This window comes from Canis aureus, chromosome 19 (genome assembly GCF_053574225.1).
Source record: "Canis aureus isolate CA01 chromosome 19, VMU_Caureus_v.1.0, whole genome shotgun sequence".
Lineage (NCBI taxonomy): Eukaryota > Metazoa > Chordata > Mammalia > Carnivora > Canidae > Canis > Canis aureus.
The window spans coordinates 13,539,266-13,563,935 of record NC_135629.1 but is presented as its reverse complement, the minus strand read 5'-3'; the positions used below and the strand labels follow the sequence as shown (position 1 = coordinate 13,563,935).

The 24,670-nt window shown below is 37.6% G+C and overlaps 1 protein-coding gene and 1 pseudogene across 1 annotated transcript in view; both read left to right on the top strand.

The window, feature by feature from the left end:
• The window catches only part of ARL8B (ARF like GTPase 8B), a 45,579-nt gene extending 27,720 nt beyond the window's left edge, over positions 1 to 17,859 (top strand). The window contains exons 2-7 of the mRNA XM_077857990.1: positions 4,297 to 4,377; positions 5,576 to 5,649; positions 6,173 to 6,266; positions 9,902 to 9,969; positions 10,367 to 10,437; positions 15,537 to 17,859. Of these exons, the coding sequence (XP_077714116.1) occupies positions 4,297 to 4,377; positions 5,576 to 5,649; positions 6,173 to 6,266; positions 9,902 to 9,969; positions 10,367 to 10,437; positions 15,537 to 15,586 (438 nt within the window). The 3' untranslated portion in view covers positions 15,587 to 17,859. The remainder of the gene's footprint in view (positions 1 to 4,296; positions 4,378 to 5,575; positions 5,650 to 6,172; positions 6,267 to 9,901; positions 9,970 to 10,366; positions 10,438 to 15,536) is intronic.
• LOC144291316 (U6 spliceosomal RNA) lies at positions 2,200 to 2,287 on the top strand (annotated as a pseudogene).
• Positions 17,860 to 24,670: the final 6,811 nt, after the last annotated feature.

The window sequence follows — 24,670 nt, the reverse complement described above, 5'->3', positions numbered from 1 at the left end:
CATATACCTCCTGCTCTATACTCACAGCTTCGCCCGTTATCAGCATCTCGCAGCGGAGTGGTACATTTGTTACAAGTGATGCACTTCATTGACATAATCACCCAAAGTCCATAGCTTACATGACTTTTCACTCTTTGTGTTGTACATTCTTAGGTTTGCACAACTGTATAATGACACGAATCCATCATTACGGTATCATGCAGTTTTTCTATTGGCTAAAGATCCGCTCTGCTCTGCCTATTCATTTCCTCCCTGCCCCTCCAACTCCTGTCAACCGCTGATCATCTTACTGTTTCCATAGTTTTGCCTTATTCAGAATATTTCTGAGGTCATGTTTTCAGTCATTTTTTTTGGAATCATAGAGTATGTAGTCCTTCCAGATTGAATCTTCACTTAGATATGTTTTTAAGATTCCTCCGTGTCATTTCATGACTTGGTAACTCATTTCTTTCTAGTATTGAATAATACTCTATTTCCTGGATCTGCCACAGTTTCCTTACTGAAGGACATCTTGGTTGCTTCCAAGTTTTAGCAGTTATGCATAAAGGTGCTGTAAGCATTAATACGCAGATTTTTGTGTGGACTTAAGTTTTCAACTTCTTGGATAAATACTAAGGAGCATGATTGCTGGATTGAATGGTAAGAGTATATTTGGTTTTCTAAGAAACCACCGAACTGTCTTCTGTAATGGCTGTACCATTTTGCATTCCCACTAGTAATGAGTGAGAATTTCTGTTGTTCACATCCTTACCAACATTTGGTATTATTGGTATACCAGATTTCGGCCACTCTAATAACTGTACCATGAAATCCTGTTGTTTTAATTTTCATTTTCCTGATCACATAGGATGTGCAGTGTCTTTCCATATGCTTATTTGCCATCTCTATCTTCTTTGATAAAGTATCAGTTAAAGTCTGTGGTTCATTTTTTAGAGTGTTTCTTTTTATATTGTTGGGATTTTAAGAGTTTTTGTGTATTTTGGATAATAGTCTTATTGGATATCTGTTTTGCAAATATTTTCTCCTACTCTAATGCTTGTTTTCTAACTCTGTAACTACTCTAAATCTTGTTCATAGGGAAGTTTTTAATTTTAATGAAGTCAGTTTATTGTTGCTTTCATGGATATAGTGTCTTTGGTGATACCTCTGCCCCCCTTTTAATCAGGTTATTTTTTTTTTTTGTTTTGTATCATAACTGTTTTGATATATGTAGTTTTGATGTCATGACTAGATTTTCACATATAAATCATGTGAAAGTTTTGAGAATTATAATGTTTAATATAAATGAAAGCAGTGATTGTGGTTAACATCTTTTTTCTGAAATCAGCCTAATGCCTCCAAATGGAGCAGGGTGGGGGGAAGGTAGAACTTTGGAGTTAGTTATGTAGAGGAAATTAATTTGTAAAATTGGAATTCATTATGCTCAGGACTTGTAGACAGTTTTAGAATCATGTGTGGCTAGCATAAGGTCACAGCAAACAATTAGCCAGTGTTAAGGCCTTGAAAATAGTCCTATTTGTTCAACCATTCCTTTGTTGAGAGATTTTATAACCCTGGGCTGTTTACCTAAAAATAAGAGTCAAGTCAACTGAGAAGTTGATATTTGGTAAATAAAATATATAAATATGTAGAATGTATAAAATCAGTATTAGCTGTGACTCATTAGGTATAGTCTGTAATTGTAGTCAAAAAAATATAAAGGATACCTGGGTGGCTCAGTCGGTTGAGCATCCAACTCTGGGTTTCCGCTCGGATCATGATCTCAGGCTTATGGGATTCAGCTCTGCATTGGACTCTGCACTCCGTGCAGAGTCTACTTAAGATTCTCTCCCTCCTCTTCTATCCCTCTCCTTCCACCCCCACCACTTGCTCTTTCTTCCTTTCTCTCAAATAAATAAAATTTAAAAAAATATAAGAAATACAAAAGCAGTTATGACACGATACTTTACTGATGGATATAAAAGATTTGAATGTTTATTTTTTTAAGATTCCACTTACTTACTTATGAGAGACACACAGAGAGAGGCAGAGACAGGCAGAGGGAGAAGCAGGCTCCCTGCAGGGAGCCCGATGCAGGACTCCATCCCAGGACCTTGGGATCATGACCCTAGCCAAAGGCAGATGCTTAATCAGTGAGCCACCTAGGCATTCCAGATTTGAATGTTTAAATGAACAAACCATGTGCCTGTGTGGAGAGACTTGATAGTGATTAAATATCAAGAACTGATATTTAGCATGGCCCCTGTGCAAGGATGACATGCAGATTCATGAAGCATTCCATATTTTTGGAAACCTTCAAATGTGGTGGGAATGCAAGCTGGTGCAGCCACTCTGGAAAACAATATGGAGGTTTCTTAAAAAGTTGAAAATAGAGTTACCCTATGAACCAGCAATTGCACTACTGGGTATTTACCCCAAGGATATAAATTTAGTCATCCGAAGGGGGCACCTACACCCCAATGTTTATAGCAGCAATGTCCACAATAGTGAGACTATGAAAAGAGCCCAGATATCAATTGACAGATGAATGGATGAAGGATGATGTAGTATATATGTACAACAGACTACTACTCAGCCATCAAAAAAAAAAAAAAAATTCTTGCCATTTGCAATGACATGGATGGAAATAGAGGATATTATGCTAAGTGAAATAATCAGAGAAAGACAATTATATGATCTCACTCATGTGGAATTAAACAAAACAGGAGGTCATAGGGGAAGAGAGGAAAAAAATACGACGAAATCAGTGAGAGAGACAAACCATAAGTGACTCTTAATCAAAAGAAACAAACAGGGTCGCTGGAGGGGCGGGAATGGGAGGGGGGTAACTGGGTGATGAACATTAAGGAGGCTATGAGACGTGCTGAGCACTGGGTATTGTAAGACTGATGATCACTGACCTCTACATCTGAAACCAATAATATATTACATTGACAATTAATTAGTTGTATTTAAATACAATTTAAAAAACTTGATGGTTAAAAAAATTTGATATAGGACAGTCCTTCTCAAATTAATATAGTTAATATAGTTCTAGTCAATATTTTAACCGAAATAAGAATTTTTAGTTTATTTGGAATGTGTGATGAACCCAGACAACTTTGAAAACATTCCAAATTCTTGATCTTCTATATAAGAATAAGAAACTGTACAAGCTACAGTAATTCATCTAATTCTAATTTAGGAATAAACAGGCTAATGGAGAAGTATTGACTTAGATATAGAACTGTCTCTGTATGGCATTTGGCATATCATTTCAAATAGTTAGGAATGTGTGAATTTTTAAATGAGTGAGATGATTGAAAGAAGTAACTTTCTTGTACTATAAAATCATATTCCAGATGGATGAACATTTTAAATTTTAAAAAGGTTTTCAAAAACTATTATAAAATATTTTAATCTTAATGATAAGGTCATAAGAAAAAACAATTGATTACATAAAAGGAAAACCTATAAAATGACAAAATATTTTATAAGCTTGTAAAAGACAAGCTTGGAAAAGCTATTTAGCTGTAAGTTGTTAACAGTTATTGTCAAAATAATTTAAATCCTAAAAATAGAAAAGTTTGAAGTTTTGCTTCTGATTTCCTATTTTGTGTTAACATTTATGTATAGGTGGGGAAATGAATAAATTGTCATTTATAGTTACAGTATATTTTTTAAATTTAAGGAAATAATGTAAAAAGTTAATTTTTTAAATGGGGGAATATGTGTTTGTATGAACAAAATCATGTATCCCTTTAAGAATTATGGATATAAGGAATATTTTCTTTTCTGTGTTTCTTTTTTTTTAAGGGGGGCAGGTAGGAGCAAGGGGAGAAGGAGAGAATCTTAAGCAGGCTCCGCCCAACACCCAAGGGCTTAATTTCACAACCCTGAGATCATGACCTGAGCTGAAAGTGAGAGTTAACTATAAAGAAGCACCTATAAAGAATGTTTTCTTAAGACAGATTGTTACCCCCACTAAAAAGTTAGTTATATACTAAAATGGTTATAGAAGCATGGTTGAGGGCAGCCCCAGTGGCTCAGCGGTTTAGCGCTGCCTTCAGCCCAGGGCAGGATCCTGGAGACCCAGGATCGAGTCCCTCTTCGGGCTCCCTGTATGGAGCCTGCTTCTCCTTCTGCCTGTGTCTCTGCCTCTCTCTCTGCATCTCTCTGTATCTCTCATGGATAAATAAAATCTCTAAAAAAATATTTTTTTTTAATTAAAACATGGTTGATGTCTGAAGCTTATGCCATGTTATATGTCTTAATAAATATTGATTAATCTAACTTCACATGTTTTCGTTTGTTCAGTCAGGTCAATTCAGTGAAGATATGATACCCACCGTGGGCTTCAACATGAGGAAAGTAACTAAAGGTAACGTCACAATAAAGGTATGTGATCTTGCACAGCTACAAATTTTTCTGTTTTTTTTCTTTGCTTTTTACATATTTATTTGTACTTCTTATGAATATGTTCCAAAAGAATGTAAATCAGTTGTTTTTTTCTTTCTCTCATAAATCAAAATGTTTAAGTTGAAATGTTATTAAGTGCCATGAAAAAACTTAGGATATGGCTTGTCAGAATAAAATTTGGGATGTGGATATTCCTAGGAAATAAAAATCCCATGTTTGAGATCCCATATTTAGAATGTGATTATATTATTTCATGAACAGTATTTTATATTGAAAGGTAACCTATTATTTATAATATTGGCAATTTAGTATTATATTTGTGGTGCATATATGGTAACCTAGTTTTCACTTTCTTTGCTACCAAGCCGTAAAATTAAAACTATAAAATAGGAAAGCTAACTACTTAAACATAATTTTGTTTTTAGAATGAGTTTGATGGGTTTTAAATTATGGACTGTTGAACTGTTTATCAGAGGCCATATTTTTTTTGTGTGTGTGTGTCTGTGTGTATGTTCTGTAGTTAATGGGAGTTTACTTCTAATTGTCTAGACCCTTACAGTGGTTTCACCCAATTTCTGTGGCTCACAGAAGCTGCTTACTGAATTCTTTCTGGAGCTCATCTAATGAAGCATCTCACTTTTCACATATAGGTCTTTTTATGCATAAAAAGGTGTCTATAGTTAAACTGGAAGCCCCTTGAAGGTAAATACCACGACTTAAGACATTTATGTAGCACTGTGTCCAGAATAGTATCTACGGAGTAGACATAATTATGAAATTATTGTGGGTAGTAGCTTTCATATGGATACAATAATTTTGTATCAGAAAAATCATTAGGCATTAATGCATTTCCTGTCAGACAATTAAACTTTAATAGGTTCTGAATGAACTGTTGTTTTCTCTTTTGGTATTCAAATCTGGATGATGTATGATTCTGTAGATGCTACAAGTGTTATCTTAAAGATACATTTTCACTTTGGAAATTTACTGTTTTACAAGCAAAGAAAGTATTGCACAAAATTTTTTTAGTAGAACTTATTAGATCAATTGTAAACATATTAAATACGAACTTCAAGTTTAGAAGTGGACCCCAGAACTACTACTCTTCTTCTGATACTTTTTCTTCAATGTATTACTTAAAATATCTTTATTAAGATTTGTCTGTCTTGATTTAAAGATTTGGGACATAGGAGGACAACCCCGATTCCGGAGCATGTGGGAAAGGTACTGCAGAGGAGTCAATGCCATTGTGTAAGCACTTTTTAAAAAGTCAACTTTGGTTTCCAGGAAAAAAGTTGTTTTTAATACTTCCAGAGGCTCAGTTTTTATTTCATGCAATTAGTAGTCTTTTTATTTTCTTAGGTAATCTCATTAATATGAAACTTTAAAAAATTTAATCATGAATGAGAATTTTATTTATGTTTTTGTTTATGCAGCTAAGAGCTAAGTGATGTAAGTGTTTTATTATCATGTATTTGCACCTCAGTATAGTCTGTTTGAAAGATTTTTGGGTACTGAGCTTTTCTTTATCTAGGTCTTTGTTTTGATTAACGATTTCAGTAGTGTGAGTCATTTTTTAAAAGTTTATTAAGTAATCTTTATACCCAATGTGGGTCTCAAACTCATGACCCCAAGATCAAGAGTTGCATGCTCTTCCAACTGAGCCATCCAGGTGCCCCTTAGTAGTGTAAATATGAAAATTAAAAAATCTGTATTTTTAATTGTGGCCATCAGAGGTTTGGAGAAGACATATCAAAATTGCTTTTTTTTTAAGTTACATGATAGATGCTGCAGATCGTGAAAAGATAGAAGCTTCTCGAAATGAACTACATAATCTTCTAGATAAACCACAGTTACAAGGAATTCCAGTAAGTATGGAGTTCTTATTTTATATTATATGATGGTAATATTTATTATTAAGATTATAATTATATGATTATATTATATTTGAAATCAGCTATTATGTCTTAAAGTCTTAAAACACTTACCTTTACTGAATATTAGCCATATACTGGGCACTGTGCTGTTTATTTATTTCTTAGCCAGCTATATATTAGACTATCTGCAATAGAAGCAATGCTCAGTCCTGGGGATACAGTGGTGAACAGAAGTGAATAGAAATATGCTCACTCCCATCATGAAGCTTGTGGTTTAGTAAGAAAGGTAGATGCCATGAAATCATTTGAATAATACAGCTCTGTTAAGTACTATGAAGGAGAGGTACAAGGGGCCGCAAGAGTTGTAAATTAGAAGGGATATTTGATCTAGTTTGAGGGAAGATCTACGAAGGATTCCCTGAGGAAATGATGCTTGAACTGATTTTTTTTTTCTTTAAAGATTTTGTTTATTTATTCATGGAGAGACAGACAGAGGCAGAAACATAGGCAGAGGGAGAAGCAGGCTCCATGCAGGGAGCCTGATGTGGGACTTCATCCCGGGATCACCACCTGAGCCAAAGGCAGACGCTCAGCCACTGAGCCACCTAGGTACTTACTTGAGCTGAATTGTGAGGGATATGTAGACAAAGGCCTTTTGGTAGGAGGAAGCAAGGCACTGAGAGGAGGCCAGTCTCTAGAGCAAACAGCAAAGTAAGAGGGTGGGGAGAGTGGTGAAGCCATGTGGCAGTAAGGATCCTAGAGGAGACTGGGTATGGACTGTGTGGGAAAGCTCTTGTAGTGTTATAAAGCTTTTTTTCTGAAGGATTCCTTCCTTCCTTTTCCTTTTCCTTTTCCTTTTCCTTTTCCTTTTCCTTTTCCTTTTCCTTTTCCTTCTCCTTCTCCTTCTCCTTCTCCTTCTCCTTCTCCTTTTCCTTTTCTTCTTCTTGATTTTATTTATTTCTTAGCACACTTGGGTGGGAGAGGAACAGAGGGAGAGAGAGAAGCAGACTCTGCCCTGAGCTTGGAGCCCCACACAGAGGGGCAGGGAAGGATTGACCTCATGACCCTGAGACCAGGACCTGAGCCAAAATCAAGTCTGACACTCAACCATTCAAACCAACTGAACCACCCAGGCACCTTACTGTTGTAGTGTTTTAAATGATCAGATTTATTATTTAAGTCATTCTGATTTCAGATTAAGAATGGATTAAAGTGGCAAATGGGACTGTAAGATGGCAGTGTTAGGAAGCTGTTGAAGTTATGCTGACAAATTACAGTACCATGGATTAGGGTGTTGGTAGTGGACAAGATGGTGAGAAAAAAACAGATTTTAGGGATATTTAGGAACACTGTCCACCAGACTTGGTGGAAGAGGAGATCTAAAGTATAATTCGTAGTTTTTGGTTCATGAAGTTAGATGGAAGGTGGTGCTGTTTGTTGAGCTGAAGAATGCTGGAAAAGGACCAGTTCATGAATGTCAAATACTTGAGGTGTATTATCACATTTAATTCTTACAGCATAATGAGGTTCGTGGTTATCCCTCCTTTCTAACACTTGTTCTTCAGGGTTACATGGCAACATTAGTATGTTGTGCATCCAGGTTTCGAATCTATGTCTGTCTGACTTCAAAGTCTATTCTTTTTCTCCTGTGTTAGGACCTAGTTCCTAGTTCTATATACCTACCATAAGTAAAAATCAGGGATGCCTGTGTAGCTCAGCGGTTGAGCACCTGCCTTCAGCCCAGGGCATGATCCTGGAGTCCTGGGATTGAGTCCCACATCGGGCTTCCTGCAGAGAGCCTGCTTCTCCCTCTGTCAGTGTCTCTGCCTCTCTCTGTGTGTCTCTCATGAATAAATAAATAAAATCTTAAAAAAAAAAAAAAAGTAAAAATCAGTGGACACCTTATGGACACCATAAGTCTTTTAGTTGCAAGCAATAGAAAGCTGACTTCAGTAGAAAGGAATTCAATGAAATAATATTGGGTAGCTCCCAGGGTCTCTGAGAAGGCTGCAAATAAGTAGGCTCGAGAAATAGGCTGGAACAAGGAAGCTAAGCAGCTGTCAGGGTCATATCCAAACTCCCACCACAGAGTAAGTCTGGTTACCACATGAAGTTTCTGAACACTAGACACAAATTGTTCTGATTGGAAGGTCATCTAGCTGATTGATTTCCTTTCCCTATCAAAATGGGTTCTCTTGGGAATCCCTGGGTGGCTCAGTGGTTTAGCGCCTGCCTTTGGCCCAGGGTACGATCCTGGAGTCCCGGGATCGAGTCTCACGGCCGGCATGGAGCCTGCTTCTCCCTCCTCCTGTGTCTCTGCCTCTCTGTCTCTCTGCCTCTCTCTCTCTCTGTGTCATTCAGAAAGAAAGAAAGAAGGAAAGGAAGGAAGGAAGAAAAAAGAAAGAAAAGAAAGAAAGAAAGAAAGAAAGGGTTCTCTATCCTGCTTTCTTACATCACTGACTCTTCATTGAAAAGTTTGGTTCATTCTAGATTATATGTCCATGCTCTTTTAGAAAGGAAAGCTAGGGAAAAAATTATCCATTGAACCAAGTAGCTTCATTGGGAGGCAGGTTCATAAGGTAGGAGAGTTCTTAAATGTAGTAAGAGGGCTAAAATGCCAGGCAACCCCAAACTGACAGTTGATCACAAATTACCGTGATAATTATTTTTAGAAATTCAGGCAGATCCAGCTTGAGAACCTAGTGTGACTTAAATAAGTATGGAGAGGGTGAAAGTTGGGGAAAGGGAGACAGGCTGTGGTTGAACATTCCCCTGTGAGCTCCCAGTGTCCTCAGCTCCCTGTGCTTCAGTCCTTGTCTCTTTGTCCTTTGTGCAAAGTAAGAATCTAGGTCTTATAAGTAGAATCAGTCAAAGTGTATGGAGTAGGGGTGTATTAAGTGAAAGAAATAGCTGTGGCAAGGTAGACATGACGTACTTTGTTGAGATGGATCAAAGATTACATGTTCTTAGAGAACACTGACCTTAGAGTATGGATATTCTCAAATACATTATATGTACTCATATTCTCTGTTTTCTCTATGGCAGAAAGAACATACCTGAGAAAGAAAGGGTGGTAATTGGGAAGCTGTCTCTGCTTTCCTTTCTTTTCAAATGACATCTCACAACCAGATGATGACATTAATTCATTCCTAGAGTTTATGACTACTATATTTATCCTGATCTCCAGACTTAACCATTGTCTTACAATATTTATGCATGACATTCTATAGGATGGATCAATTTTAAAAGCATGTTTATGTGTTTGTATGATTAATGGCTAACAAAAAATGATTAAAAAATTATTCCCCCACTTTGGTTGTGTTAAGATCATAATTACATTTTGGTACAGATTTATTTAGAATTTCAGAATGCATACCATAGACTTAAAATAATTTAAATAGAGGTTGGCAGCCACATTGAATTAAGTCATCTGTGTGGTAGAAGTTAAAATGAACGCTAATTTGAATGATTAAATAAATGAGATAGCCCACCAGTTACACAAATATGCCTCAATATTATGGCATGTGGTAGCATTCCAATTTTAATGTCTACAAATATGACTATCATATGCTTCTGTGACCTTTTCCTACATAAACGTTTATTGTTAATATCTCTTCTTTTTAAAGGTACTAGTACTTGGAAACAAGAGAGATCTTCCTAATGCCTTGGATGAGAAACAGCTAATTGAAAAAATGTATGTCTTAAGAATGATGATATTTTAAAAAACTTTTTTCTAAATTAGACTTTTTTGCCCACTACTTTGTTTAGCAACATTATATTATTATTTTTTAGAGATTTTATTTTTAAGTAATCTCTATACCCAACATGGGGCTCGAATTTACAATCCTGAGATTGAGTCATATACTCTTCTGACTGAGCCAGCCAGGCACTCCTGTTATTTAGTAATGATTACAGCCATGTTTTAAGGTAAACGTGGTAAATTTGGCCTACCAGTGACGTGAATTTCTAAAATTTTAGTAGTAGTAAAATAATTTCTTCAGTGTAAAAATACAAGAAAATTGAACAAAGAGTGATAGGTATGATAGTTGTTTTAAGCACAGACCTTATTCTCTTAATTCTGCTTCTTATAGGAACCTGTCTGCTATTCAGGATAGAGAAATTTGCTGCTATTCAATTTCTTGCAAAGAAAAGGATAATATAGGTAAGAAATGACTGTGGAAAAATGGATATCACTGGAAGGGATATCTTAGTGCTTCTTACTGTTTATTATCCCCATTTCTGTTTAAGTGACTTCCTTTATACAGGACTGTTGTTTTTGCCTTAGGAAAAAGAATAGATATTATATCTTTTGACAGCAAATACAACATCCTGAATGTGCTCTATGTTATTTAAAGTAGTAAGTGAAATAGACATGAAGTTAAACATTATGTGATATCAATTTATTGTATTAATTTTGGCAGAACTAGTATCCAGCTGTGCTTTATAACAAAATTATGTTTTTGAGAAAAGACTTTACAAAAATTGTTCTGTAGGCACTAAAACAATTGTTCATTTATTCAACCAGTATATTACTGCAGTATGTTAGTGCTCTATTGGAAGAATAAGCCAAAAGTATTCTTTATCTATTTAATGTCTGTGTTAATTTCCTAGAATTGCCATAGCAAAGTACCAAAACTGGGTGGCTTAAAACAGCAGAAATTTATTTTCTCAAGTTCAGGAAGCTAGGCGTCCAAAATCAAGGTGTCAGCAGGGCCATGAAGGCTGTTGGGGAGTATCCAGCTTTGCCTTTTCCTAGCTTACTTTTTTTTTTTTTTTTTAAAGATTTTATTTATTTATTTATTCATGAAAGACTGAGAGAGAGAGCCAGAAACAAAGGCAGAGGGAGAAGCAGGCTCCATGCACCGGGAGCCCGATGTGGGATTCGATCCCGGGTCTCCAGGATCGCGCTCTGGGCCAAAGGCAGGCGCCAAACCACTCCGCCACCCAGGGATCCCCCTAGCTTACTTTTTAACACAGATACTTCACTCCAGTTTCTGCCTCTGGCTTCACATAGCCTTCTCCGTGTGTGTCTGTGTGTGTGTGTGCGTATTTTCTCTTCTCATAAAGATCCATATCATTGGATTAGGGCCTACCTTCATTCAGAGCAACTTTGTCTTTTATCTGTAAAGATAATTTCTGAATAAATTCTGAGATTCTGAGTAGGAGTGAATTTTTAGGAGACACCATCCAATCCAATACAGTGTCCTTAAAGAATTTAAGTATAAGAGCCTTTAGTTTCTTAACTAATTTGTGAGAGATTATTTAATAAAAGTGGATTGGAATGGGTGAGATGGGTCCAAAGGTAAAAAGGAAATATGAATAGAAGCATTTGACAAGATGAAAGGCTATTTAACCTGTTAACTGCTTGAGTGAAAAGACCTATAACAGTGCAAGAAAATATACTCACTGGTAAAGTTTACCTTCATGACAAAAGCTAGTCAGGCTGAGTCACAGTTTTTGTCTGGCATGACAGTCTCAACCAAAATGAGAAAAGAGAGTTTAATGCATGTACCTTGAAGCACCTGCATAGGAGCCTAGAGATTTTCATGGCACCTTTACCTCTCCCAGTTTAGTGGTCACTGGTGAAAAAATTGCTCTGTGGGTCACTATGGAAAAATGAGGCTGTCCATCATTGCTGCATAATGGGCTACAAACAGCATGGGCCTTGGGGTCAGGCGGTCAGGCAGCCTCAGGCCAGAACACTTGATCCTAAGTTACTTTCTGACTGGCCTTGGACAAAGCACTTAACCTCCCTGATCTCCAGGTTTTACTCATCTATAAAATGGTAATAGCAGCAGTTTACAAATTCTTTTGTGAGAGGGAATCTGAAAATGCATTGCAGCATTTGACATATGATGGACGTCACATGGGTGTATTAGTTTTCTATTGCTGCTGTCAGTTAGAAGTCTGTCATAGTTCTCACTGAGCTAGAAATTAAGGACTAAGGTGATAGGTTGTGCTCTTTTTGGAGATGCATTTCCTTGTCTTTTTCAGCTTTTAGATACTGCTTGCATTCTTGGCTTATAGCTCCTTCATCCATCTTCAAAGCCAAAAACACCATTCTACCATAGTCATACCTCCAATTAAAAAAAAAAAAAAAAAAAAAAACAAAAACTTGTATTGGAGTAAAATGTGTGTGTGTGCGCGTATTTTCTCTTCTCATAAAGAAGTGTGCTTAGAAGGTTTTTTTTTTTTTTTTTTTTTTTCCCTTAAATTTTTTCCCCCATTAGCCTTCATTCAGTGTGTGTTGGTTCTGGTCTATCAATTCTTTCCCCACCCCTCCTCAAACATGCTCTGATGGGCTCAGAGTATTGATAGTTTTCTGGCTAATTCTGGGCTTCCTTTATTTATTTTATTTTATTTTATTTTATTTTATTTTTTTAAGATTTTATTTTTAAGTAATCTCCACACCCAATGTGGGGCTTGAATTTAACAACCTTGAGATCAGAAATCACAATCTCCATTCCCTGAACCAGCCAAGCATCCCTGAGTTCCCTTAAAAGAGCACCCAAAAGCAATCTGAGCCTAGTACTTTGCTTATGGACACAAAATCTTCTCTAAATGAATAGAATAAGTAACTTGTTACATTGTAAGCATTTAGTTAATTTGAGAATAGACTCTTCAAGCACTAGGGTTACTTAGAATTTATTTAACAAAATTTTCCTTCTGGGACACCTGGGTGGCTCAGTGTTTGAGCGTCTGCCTTCGGCTCAGGGCGTGATCCTAGGATCTGGAATCGAGTCCCATATCGGGCTCCATGCATGGAGCCTGCTTCTCCTTCTGCCTGTGTCTCTGCCTCTCTCTCTGTGTCCCTCATGAATAAATAAGTAAAATCTTTGAAAATTTCCTTCCTTTGTTAGGAGGAATTCTTGTTAAGTTTTGTGTCTTTGTCTTACTACCTTGACACACTAGCCAGATACTTTCCTGAAAAAATCTTGTGAGCTCATTTAGGAGGTAAATGCAGGAGAGCTGGTGAGGCTGATCTTCATGGTCTGTCATAGGGCTCCATAGTCACCAGTTTGTGATTGTAGAACTCCTGCTTCATTTAGTTTCAAGCCCAAGGAAGTAGATCTACTCTAACTAGATTCAAAATGAGTAGTTTGTAAATCAGAATGCCTATTAATTTGGAGCAAGAAATACAACTAACAGCCAAGATTAGACTTCTTGGGTAATCAAATCAGAATATCCTCCTTAATTTCAGCTTTTACAACATATTTTGGAACTAAATTTATGAATTTACTAAATTGTCCCAAAAGTATCTCCATGCACATGGGTCGTATATTCTTCCAGCTTCCCAGTGTGGTATATGAAATACTTTGGTAATGTGTCCTCAAACCACACATAGAACAGATTACTTCTGTGAACATGATCTTTGCAAAGATGACTCATACTTGTGGCCCTTTATGTCTTGGAAGATGACTGCTTCATCTGAGTATCTTACTTCTTTTCTGCTTTTTAATCTAGTCTTAAGGATCCATCTGTCTTTAGGATGTAACTTCTGTCCAGTGTCCACAAGTTTTGTTTTTGTTTTTGTTTTTTTAAGTGAATTTCTTAAATATTTAAACCTGGGCATTTCACTCTTAGATTTACCTTTCCCCCATTCAATTCTAATGAATGTAGCTTTGCTCTTACTACGTACTGCTGTCCTCCTTTTAAAAGTACACATGATCTGGTTCAGCAAGCAGGTTAATTCATTGCTTCCACAACTCTGAACAGATTGTGTTTGTTCAGATCTCAGCTCTTGGCTGAGACTCTTCATATGTGTGTCTATTTTCTGTAATGTATATTAGCTGGGAAATTGAATTTGCACTCATCTTTCAGGCTTGGAGAATAGAATGCTACTTCTGGTAGATGCTCACATACCCTTTACACGGATGACACATTTTAAAGAACTCAAGGACAGTAATTCAATGTTTTGACTTAGCTTCCTTCTCTTGTCAGTCTAAGTGCTTTTTTTGGCTGATCTCTGCTACGGTAGCTTCAGCTGTCACCTCTTTGGTGACATCTTGCTAGTCCCCATCGCCTTCTGAGATCCATGTAGCTAAAATTACCTGTTGGACATCTCCATACCTGTTACCTTCTGCACCTCAAACTCAGTGTGTTTCACAGCTAAATTCTTAATCTTTTTTTCCTCAAGTCTGTTCTTTCTTTAGCCACTGTGTTTGTCAACATGATCAACGCAGGTCATTGAAGCCAACAGATTCTTTCTTACCCACTACATACTGTCAGTCTCTCTGTTCTTTATCTTAGTCAACTCTGCATTTTCCTTCTACCATCGCTACAGCACTTGTTTGCTTCAGGCCTTCATCCATTTCCTATTCTTGTTGTGATAGTGCTACTAATAACTCCAAGTTGTCTTCCTCTATTGCCGTTGTTAATCATACTAACTAAACTAATAATTTCCTTGCTTAAAATTCTCTAGTAACTTCCACTTGAGAATAAAACTCAAATTTAGTAGCATCCTAGAGTGGTATACAGGGTTATTGGCTCTGTCTAGCCCATAGATCTCAGTTAAGGACATTTTTTGCTCCTCAGGACATTTGGCAATCCCCTGGAGACATTATTGGTTGTCACAATTGTGGGTGTGTGGGGGAGTTATAGTGGCATCTAGCGGTAGGGGTCACGGATGCCGCAAAATAGTCTGCCATGCACAGGAAAGGCCATCATCCCTGTCCCAGCAAAGAATTACCCGGTCCAAAATGTCAAAAAGGTGAAATTGAGAACCCCTGCCTTAGCAATAAGCAACAGTCCCTTCTCCCATTCCTGTCCTTCATCCATATCTTATCACATATAATCTATCCAGATCTCCACACCATTCATGCCTTTGTTTCTTGTTTTTGTTTCCTTTGCCTGGAAATCTGTGGGGCACCCCTCCACCCAACTGCAAATGAGTTTTAGGTTTTTTCAACTTAGATACTAAAAGTTCCTTGAGAGCAGGGGGATTCTCCTGTATCTTTGCATTCCTGGTACTTCACATACAGTACTGATCTTAACAGGCAGTCTGTAAGTTTTTCAATGAAAAAAAGGTGGTACAAGCTGTCCTGAGCATAATTTAACTTTTAGATCAGAGACTCTTTAGTCTCAATTCCTTAGAATGTCCTCTTGAAGTTTAGGTAATGGAGAATAGTAGTTTAGATGCAGAAAAGCAGAAGAGGGCAGACCCAGCATGTACTTTGAAGTAGCTGCATTTTAAATACTATCTCTGTTTAGTGTCTTAACTTGGTATCTTAACGCCTTCAATTTTTTTCCCTCCATCTATAGATATCACACTTCAGTGGCTTATTCAACATTCAAAATCTAGAAGAAGCTGAAGCATCTCCTGAAGTCTTCCAGTCCTTCCTGGCTATAATTCTAGAATTATTGTCCGTTCCTCTGAAGTACTTCCCAGAATACGGTCCTTCCTAAACCCAAGAAATTGCCTTTTTCAGAGTTTATTTCTCTTGTGCACTGCTGAAGATGTGTATCCCTTATCCTTCATAAAGAATCAGCTAGAGTTGTCATGATAAAGTCAGCACACACACAAAAGCTTCTTATACATACTTGTCTTAAACAGTGCGTAGAGCTTTTTTTTTTTTTTTTTTTTTTTTTTTAAAGAAAACACACATTTGACCATCTTAAATCAAGAAAATTGCATATTTCTGTTTTGGTCTTTTTGGGCCAGATTTTTATATTGGTTTTCAGTAAATGTCTATGATATTTCATTATAGAGTCCATTAGCTTAATACTGATACTGACTTGATACAGCATGAAGTTTCTAGTGCCACACACAGTATTTAGAAAACCTTTAGCCTGACTCATGTGGGATATAAGCAAAATGTTTACATATCTCACAAATGCATGTGAAATGTATAATTACACCTTAGGAATTTAAAAAATGGTCTGCAAAGAGCGAGCGGAGGCACCAGATCAGTGTTGTTATTGGTTCTTTAGACTGGTGAGATTATATATGAATTTTAAAAACATTCTGCTTTCTGAGAATTCTTCATCACCAGATAGCAGTTGGGGATATGGGAGGAACTAAGGCATGCTGTTGTGTATCTGTCCAGATCATTATTTCTCTATTTTCCTTCTTTTCTTTTTTTCTTTCTTTCTTTCTTTTTTTTTTTTTTTTTGGTGTGTGGGGGGGCAGGGTTCAACACACTTTTTTAAAGGGTTGGGAAGGAAGATTTTCTCAAAGGCTTTCATGAATTTAGAGCATTCCAGCCAATATAATAAAATGTGTAAAGGATGTCAGACTTTGTTCAAACACCTGTTCTTTCTATCTCTAGTCCTTAAATCAGTGCTGCTGCATGACACTCTAACTCTTGACTTTTTATATCCAGTCATAGACTTTCAGCACAATAGATACTTAGAAACAAATAAAAATTCTTATTTTTCTCTCTTATTGATGTAAAGTTTGGCACTCTTTTGTCTGGTGCCATTAGACATCTTGATTATTGTGACAACTCTAGACCTGCCTGCTCTATCTAATGTAATCATGCGCAACGTCTACAGGTTGTTTAATAATCAATCACATGGAGAACTGAGGAACTGATGCTGTGTATTGTTTGCTTCTATGATACGGAGATGTATAAAAACTAAAAAACGAACATGTTTTGTAGTTTAGTGATGTCCATATACATAAAGGGACATATTAATACTGGTTCACTTGTAAATTGTTATTCACATAAACCACTGTAGTAGATAAAACTTTATGCTACACCCGCTTATGTGTTGCCTCACACTGTGTGTGATTTTGTTCCTTTTGTTAAGCAGCACTCATGTAGACAGTGCATTTCCAAACATGTTGAGCACTCAAAAGTGCAGTCAACAGTAAGTTCTTTTAATGAATACCAGTTTTAATTTATAGACTGCCATGGCCTTAACAATATTCTGTACAAAATACTGCACTGTGTTGCACAGATACTACTTGGTTTTCCTCCATTCATATTTTTATGAGTAGAATCTCAGCTTTTAAAATTCTGTTCTTATTCTTTGAAGCATGTTGCATACTTCCCTGATGGGATGAATGGTTCTGTAAATGAAGGGATATTTAAACTTGCTACCGTAGTTCAACACCATTAATGGTTACCATGAACCATTACAAATAATGTGGCAATCTGCTCGTGCCTAAAAGGAGGAATTGGAACTAAAATGTGTGACTGTGTGGGGACCGCATAGGTTCATTAATTGACCTATAGCTAAAACTTAATGTGTTTCTCTGTCTGTTCATTGCTTTTAGCATTCAAGACATCCAAACTCTATTACCAACATTTTCCTGTGCATTAACTTCTGCATGTGAAAACCTAACAGTTACTGAACTTTGTAAATACGTGAATTTTTTTTTATTTAGGTGATGCATTTTTTTTGTCTGTTTACTGCTCTTCTCAGCTTTATTCAATAAACTTGCATTTTGAGGGTTGTATTGACAATTTTAACTTAAAATGTGCATCATGATGGAAGGTGCTGACTTTTTTTGGAAGGGGATGGGAAGAAAGTTACCATGAGCAAGGTCCATAGACATTGTGCTAGAAAGAAATCAGCTCATTTCTCAAAGAATTGGGGCTACTGGCTAGTTAAAATAGAAATAAACTTTTAAAATATCCACAGATTGATATTGCGATTTTTTTGGGGGGACAGGGTGGAAGAGATGCTGTTGCTTGCAAGCTGTCATAATACACCAAATTTAGGACTTATAGAAGTGGCAAGAGCTAGTTAGGCATTTTTTATAATCTATTTGTTTTAAAAATTCTAACAAAAATCTAATAAACTGAAAATTGCAAGGCAGGCCTACTTACTGACTTTAGTTCCGGAATGAAAAGATTTTAAATAATTGAACATGGCGGTTTTCCTACAAAAGCATATTTTTAAAGCCATTTGGCCTACTTTACATGTTATCTTTTGCATTATAAAAGTGGACACTTAGTTCATTAGAACTATTGTAGAAATGATTTTATAGTTTTAGTCAGGAAAATTCAACTTGGTTTTCTCTCTATATGCATACTGTTACTCTGTACAGCCAGACCTTGTTGTCCAATTAGATGTATGATTTAGCATTTCTAGGACAGAAGTCCCTAGGATATCCAGTTTCATTTCTTGTATGGAATTAGTGGAGACATTTAGTCAGACAGTTAACTCGGTTCTCTTCTCCTCACCCTCCTACAAACGACTTTTGAAGGAGTGTGTAAGTCAGGGGAGGGAGTGGGCGGGGTGGATATAAGTTTAGTTTACTGTATCCTTGATTTTAAGTTTATTACTGCTTTCAAAAATGGAGACTTCTAAAATCCCTTTGATTCTGTCAAGTAAATTGGATATATTGAACTGTGGCTACTTTAGTATTCATTGTTTTGACTGAGGAACTAACTGCCTCTTGTAATTCTATCCATACAGGATCCAGTTACACTGAAATCCTGTTGATTCGGTAATTCCAGCCTCATGGTCTGGCAGTGTAAGAACTGGAGGGGAAATCTGAATTCACTGTAGCCAGTATTGTAATGTAACATCCACTTGGCCACATACTTTACTTTAAAAATGCCATCGCGGGCATGATACTCAATACTCAATACACCATATTGAGTATTTGAAATATTTTATTCTCTCGCAAACTTTAACTGTTGTGCCCTCAGCAACGTATATGCCTGCGAAGATACTTGAAAACAGTAAAGCAAACACTAGTCTTCTTGCCAACTTCCCTTAAGCTTGCAGTTCTACAATATGTGGCCCACTGCAGGTGTTTCCTGTTGATTAGTAAATAGCCTCCACATAATTTCTGTTTAACACTCAGCTATTAATAAAAATGGGTGCTTTTTAAATTGCTGCTTCTTGACTGTTCTTAGGGAAATAGAAGCAGGTCATTGACGTGCTAGATAGATTGCAAAGGGAAGTTCCTTAATCTAAGCAATAGCAGTAGTCATTCATTATTCCATTTCATTAACAAGCCCTTTCTTCAGTAAGGTAATTTCTATTTTAAAACTGCAAGGCAGCCGGTAACTTAGGTAATGCAGATATCCTAGTAAGAATTAGAGGGGGAAAGGTATTTAAGTTCTTTTGTTGGGGCTTGTAGGTCTTACATTCATAAAAGGAATGGATGTGGTAGGAAAATAGTTTGTCATTTGAAAATACTAATGTAGTTTGGCTCTGTCGGGAGTGCTGGATTGACATTTGAGAAAATGGGTCCCTTTCTTTGTTATTAACTGATTGTGTGAGGAGTTGCTGAATCCCCTCTGGCTCTGCACTTTTCCTAACTGTAAAATGAAGAGTAGATGATTCCTAATGTAATATCTAACAGACTATGGTGTTAGCAGCCAAGAGATGTGGATGGTGGTAAAACAGCAGAGAAGACAGATGAAAAGGCCCACTTGTCCTAGTGAATATGTTAACTTTGCATGTTTTTCAGCTTGGAAATAATCCAAAAGCAATCCAAAAACGTAATATTTACATTTTATCACTTTAACACAGTTAAGGGCTGGAGATCACAGACATTTTACAGAATGATACAATAACTTAGATTTTGTTTGAAGGAAATGCTGTAATAAATACAGGCTTATATTTTGAAAGGCATTTAACAATTTTAAAGCATTTCTCCCAGACTGCAGAAAAATGTTTATTCTGGTATACAATGTGGAAAAATATGTAACCTACTACCAATTTGGGGGTCAACTAGAGCTAATGTTTAACACTTTATAACTGCCATGTTACTGGGTTCTGCTAGAATTTATTTGGAGCTTGGAGAAAACTTAGAGCAGTTAGAAAATACTGCTTTTCAAAGTAATGAGAGGGAAAGAAAACCCCCTATAAAATCACTGTATTCCCTCTTGAACATGGGAAATAGAACATTAATAGATTGCCAATTATGGTATTTCCTCCAATCAGCTTTTATATAATTTACAGCTTTGGCCTACTCTCAGTTTTTGTTTTCGTTTTTTTAAGATTTTATTTATTAATGAGAGACACAGAGATTGAGGCAGAGATACAGGCAGGAGGAGAAGCAGGTTCCATGCAGGGAGCCCGATGTGGGACTCAATCCTGTGACCCCAAGACCAAGCCCTGGGCCTAAGGCAGGGGCCAAACCGCTGAGCCACCCAGGGATCCCCTACTCTCAGTTTTGTACAGTCTGTATCACACAATTTGATATCTTGTTTCTACATATTAAAAGTCACCATTACTATCTGTTACCCAATATTTGAATTAACTCCTTTTTCCTATTTGTAATTGAAAAAGAAATTGTTAATATTTATCATACCACTAACTGATTTATGAAAGCACAAGCTGTCCTCACCCTTCAAAGAAGGTTAAGAGTTTTTATGATGCCTACTTTCTCTGAAAACCAGTAACCTAAAGGGTGAGGCACAGCCTATGAATGGTGAATATTAATTCCTGATGGATAATCACTGCATTTCATTTGTGGTTTAGTAGTTAGAACAGGTGGGGAAAAGAAGCTTACCACTTTTCTTTCTGGGTTCCATTTATTTTTTGAATGATTTTTAATAGGTAAGTCACATGATTCAAAAATTGAAAATACCTAAAGAAACATGAATACTTGGTTCAACCCATGACTGAGTAACCACCCTTCCACCACCACTCTGGCCCTACAGGTAATCAATCCTTACATCACTTAATTTGTTTTTCTAGTGTTTATACAAAATAAAAAGCAAATAGAAATACATACACCTTTTTTTAAAAACCACTTTCTTACACAGAAGGTTGCATACTAATTTGAACATGGCTTTTTTCCAGTTACTGTGTCCTAGCGATCTTTCCATATCAACATATAGAGAGTTCTTCATTCTCCTTCATAGGAGCATGGTTCCCATTTCATTGTGTATGTGCTTTTTCGCTGTTTGAGATTCCATAGTTTACCTAACTGGTCCCTTGTTGATAGACATTTGGGTTGCTTATAACCTTTTGCTTTTGTAACCAGTACTGCAGTGGATTACGTTAAGTTTGCCACAATTCACAGAAGCATATCTATGTCAAAGGGTAAATGGCTTTGTACTTAGGCTAGGAGTTGCCAAACTGCCCTTCACAGAGGATGTGCCAATTTTTATTTCTACCAGTTCCTGTCCCCTGTGCCTTGTCAGCAGTGTGTTAACAAGCTTCTGGATTTCTGCCCATTAAAAAGGTGGGAATGATGATTATATAATTTTAAACACATGAAGTTTGGCTTTTCTTAATCAGCTGAGGAGACTATTTAATTCTGCAGTTAGATTTCCACCCAATTAATGTGATTATAGGTAATTTCCTCCTTGTCTCCCCCCCCCTTTTTTTTAAATTTTTATTTATTTATGATAGTCACAGAGAGAGAGAGGGAGAGAGACAGAGACATAGGCAGAGGGAGAAGCAGGCTCCATGCACCAGGAGCCCAATGTGGGACTCGATCCCGGGTCTCCAGGATCGCACCCTGGGCCAAAGGCAGGCGCTAAACCGCTGCGCCACCCAGGGATCCCTCGTCTCCCCTTTTTTGCTTCTCCCCCTTTTTTGCTTAAGTCTCCCTCCCCTCGCCTTTTACAAAGCAAGTATATAATGCTTCAGAAAGAAGCAATACTGTTTTAAAAGTCATCATTATGTCATTTGTTTTACATTATTGCTTTGGATAATCAATTTCTTAGAGCAGAAAAATCTTCCTTTTAATAGACTGTTTTAACCCTGATTTAACGTTGGAATCTCTGGGAGTACCCTTATATCCTTTGAGGTCATTATAGGGCCACTGCTATTTTTTGGCTTTGTAGTTTTAGGAACCTAGTGCACTGATTCACTCAGACTCACAAGATTGATTCGGAAAACTGGAATGTCCTATTTATTTACAATGGTGGATCTCTTTTAAAGGCACCAAAATACATCTCCTAGGTCACTTCCTTCAACTATCAAAGTAAGAGGGAGATTGACTTTGGATTGCCTTGTAGGATATAATTCCAAATTACAGAAATTTAGGATCATGAGGTATAGAAGCTGGAACAGGTTAAGTAGAACTGATATTAGACATGAGGATTCAAAGCTCTTTCATCTGGTCTTGGACTGTGGTGAGTTTTAGTCCGTGTCCTGTCTTATATTTGGTTTCTTTAGACATTTTTCTCCTAAAATAGTGCTTTGAAAATAGGAGAGGCTTACTTGTTTAATTCATCCAACAAACCTCTGGTTCAAATGTATCAGGTACTTTGACTAATGCTGGTCAGTTCACAGAGTTCATGAGTAGTTAAGAATAGGGTTCACTATGGAACACTGTTGTAGGTACGCTGTATATATTGAATATTTCAGTTCTCAAAACTGCCATATGCTCTAAGGACTGTTCTTATCACCCTCATTTCACAGATGGGAAAACCAGGTCCAGAAAAGTTACTTCCCAAGGTCACTCAGGCCAGAGCTGTGATTTGAACACCTAGCAATTGGGCTTCTCGGGCTGGGTTCTTAGTTGTCATCTCTTTGGTGTCCCCTAGAGTGAAGCCATTTTTACCATAGAACATGAGACTGTGCAGAAAAGACTATCAGAAAACTGTTTCGTAGTTGATTTTTAAGGTTGAGATTTTCTTATTAGAGGGGGGTGTTATCCCAATCTTAGCAGCCACATTTACCTTGAGGGGAGTCCTAGGCTAATCTAAAAGGCACAAAATAATCCATTTTCTTTTGGTTCAGTTTAATTCAAGATGAAACACTTTCCGAACCTGGCCTCTAACTCTTCGGCTGTGCCTAGCAGAGGCTAATGTCAATAATGTTGCCTTTGGAGTGGCTTAGGAAGAGTAGGAAAACCAGTCTTCATTTGCTTTGGGGGCTAGCTAGTTTTGATAGATTCTGCTAAAGTTCAGGAGACCTAGGTGATAGCTCTTTTTCTGGCTACAGTAAGTAGCTCAGAGAACCTGAGCCTTCCAACCTGATTTCTTCCCTTAGGGCTTGTGAATAGGCCTCACAATGCTTTCTGTGAAGATTAAACAACGAACACATTTTGAAAACCGTAAGACATATACGATTGGCAGCTATTATCAGTTTTACCAGGAAAAGCATCTTTCAGAAGTTGGATGATTTTCTCTGGTTATGAAAAATTTGTTTTTATTTTGATTAGAACAAATGTCTCCATTTGTGAGAATAGGGGCTGTGTTAATGTGGACTGCCCTTGACCATGGTGCAAGATCAAATTTGAAACTTTAGAAATTTGCATTAAAATAGCTTACGAAGGGAACGACACATACCTTAATATTCGCATTCAGTTTGCAAGTTCTGGGAAGGCCGACCTGAAAGTCCAGGATCGAGCCCTAGGATTGGATTTCTAGCAGAGTTCCCAGCTGCCTGTCACAGAGAAGTAAAAGCAGAATCTTTGTAGGCAAAAGACCTTGGTCCAAGCTCTCTTTATACTCTTTAATGCTTGGGCAGGCCTATCTCTCAGGATTTGGCAGGGAGGAGTAAGTCTCAGCCAACAAAAAGGGCCTTACTAGGTGCCAGTTACCTTGTGTCATAATAAAATGTTTTCTTTGGGCTCCTTCTCAGTCCCTGTTACATACACCTCCTCTATGTTGCAAAAAGTCCCCTGACTCTGAAAATGTGAAGATTTTTGCCACATGACAACTTCATCATCCTCTTAATCACTCCTTTGGTCACCCAGCCAATTTCCGATTTGGGCCATGGCATCAGGCTTTGCTTCCCAAGCTCTTCAGAAACCATGGTGTAACAAACACATGGTCTAAATTTGAGGGAACACGTTAACAGACATCTACAAATGTAGCAAACAAAACCCCTAAACCTTAGCTGAATCGTTACATGAGAGCCATAGCCCTTCAGAGCGGACACCTGCAACTTCCTTAATTATAGGAAGTAGATACAGAATGGGTAAAGTAATTTGACCAGGGATCCGTCCTACACCCCAAAGGTTAGGTCTCTACTGTGTTGCAGAGGAGACACAGTGGGAGTAGGAGGGGCGGGAGGGGACTCTTATTGGTGGTAGCAGCAGCCTTGACTCTCCCTCTTCTCTCTTTTTTTTTTAAACTCCTATTTCTGAGACAAAAGCAATAGAATTTCCTGAAACTGCCCCGGATGCTAAGAACCGCCCAAGAGCACTTGTTACACACAAATTCCCAGGAACCTCCATTGGCTAGGTCTCGGACAGGATCTGGGAATATGGGTCTTACAAGCACAGTGAGCGATGCTTACAGATTAGGGTGTTCTGGTAAAAAGAGTAGGGTTCAGGATACCTTTTTGCGCCATCCGGAACCACAAGGTAGTATCCCATCCCCGCTGTGAGCAGCGATCTGGTTAAAAACCGTGCCCTTAGCAATGCAAAAGCAGCTCCTGGCCTACGGAATGCCCCTCTCCCTCCCGTCCCTTACGTCTTTTAGCTGGCAGCATCCCTAACCCGGGGCTGGAGGCGCTCTCTCCGGCCCCGGCTAGGCGGGAGACGCGCGCTCCCCAGGGCCCGGCGGCGAGGGGGCCGC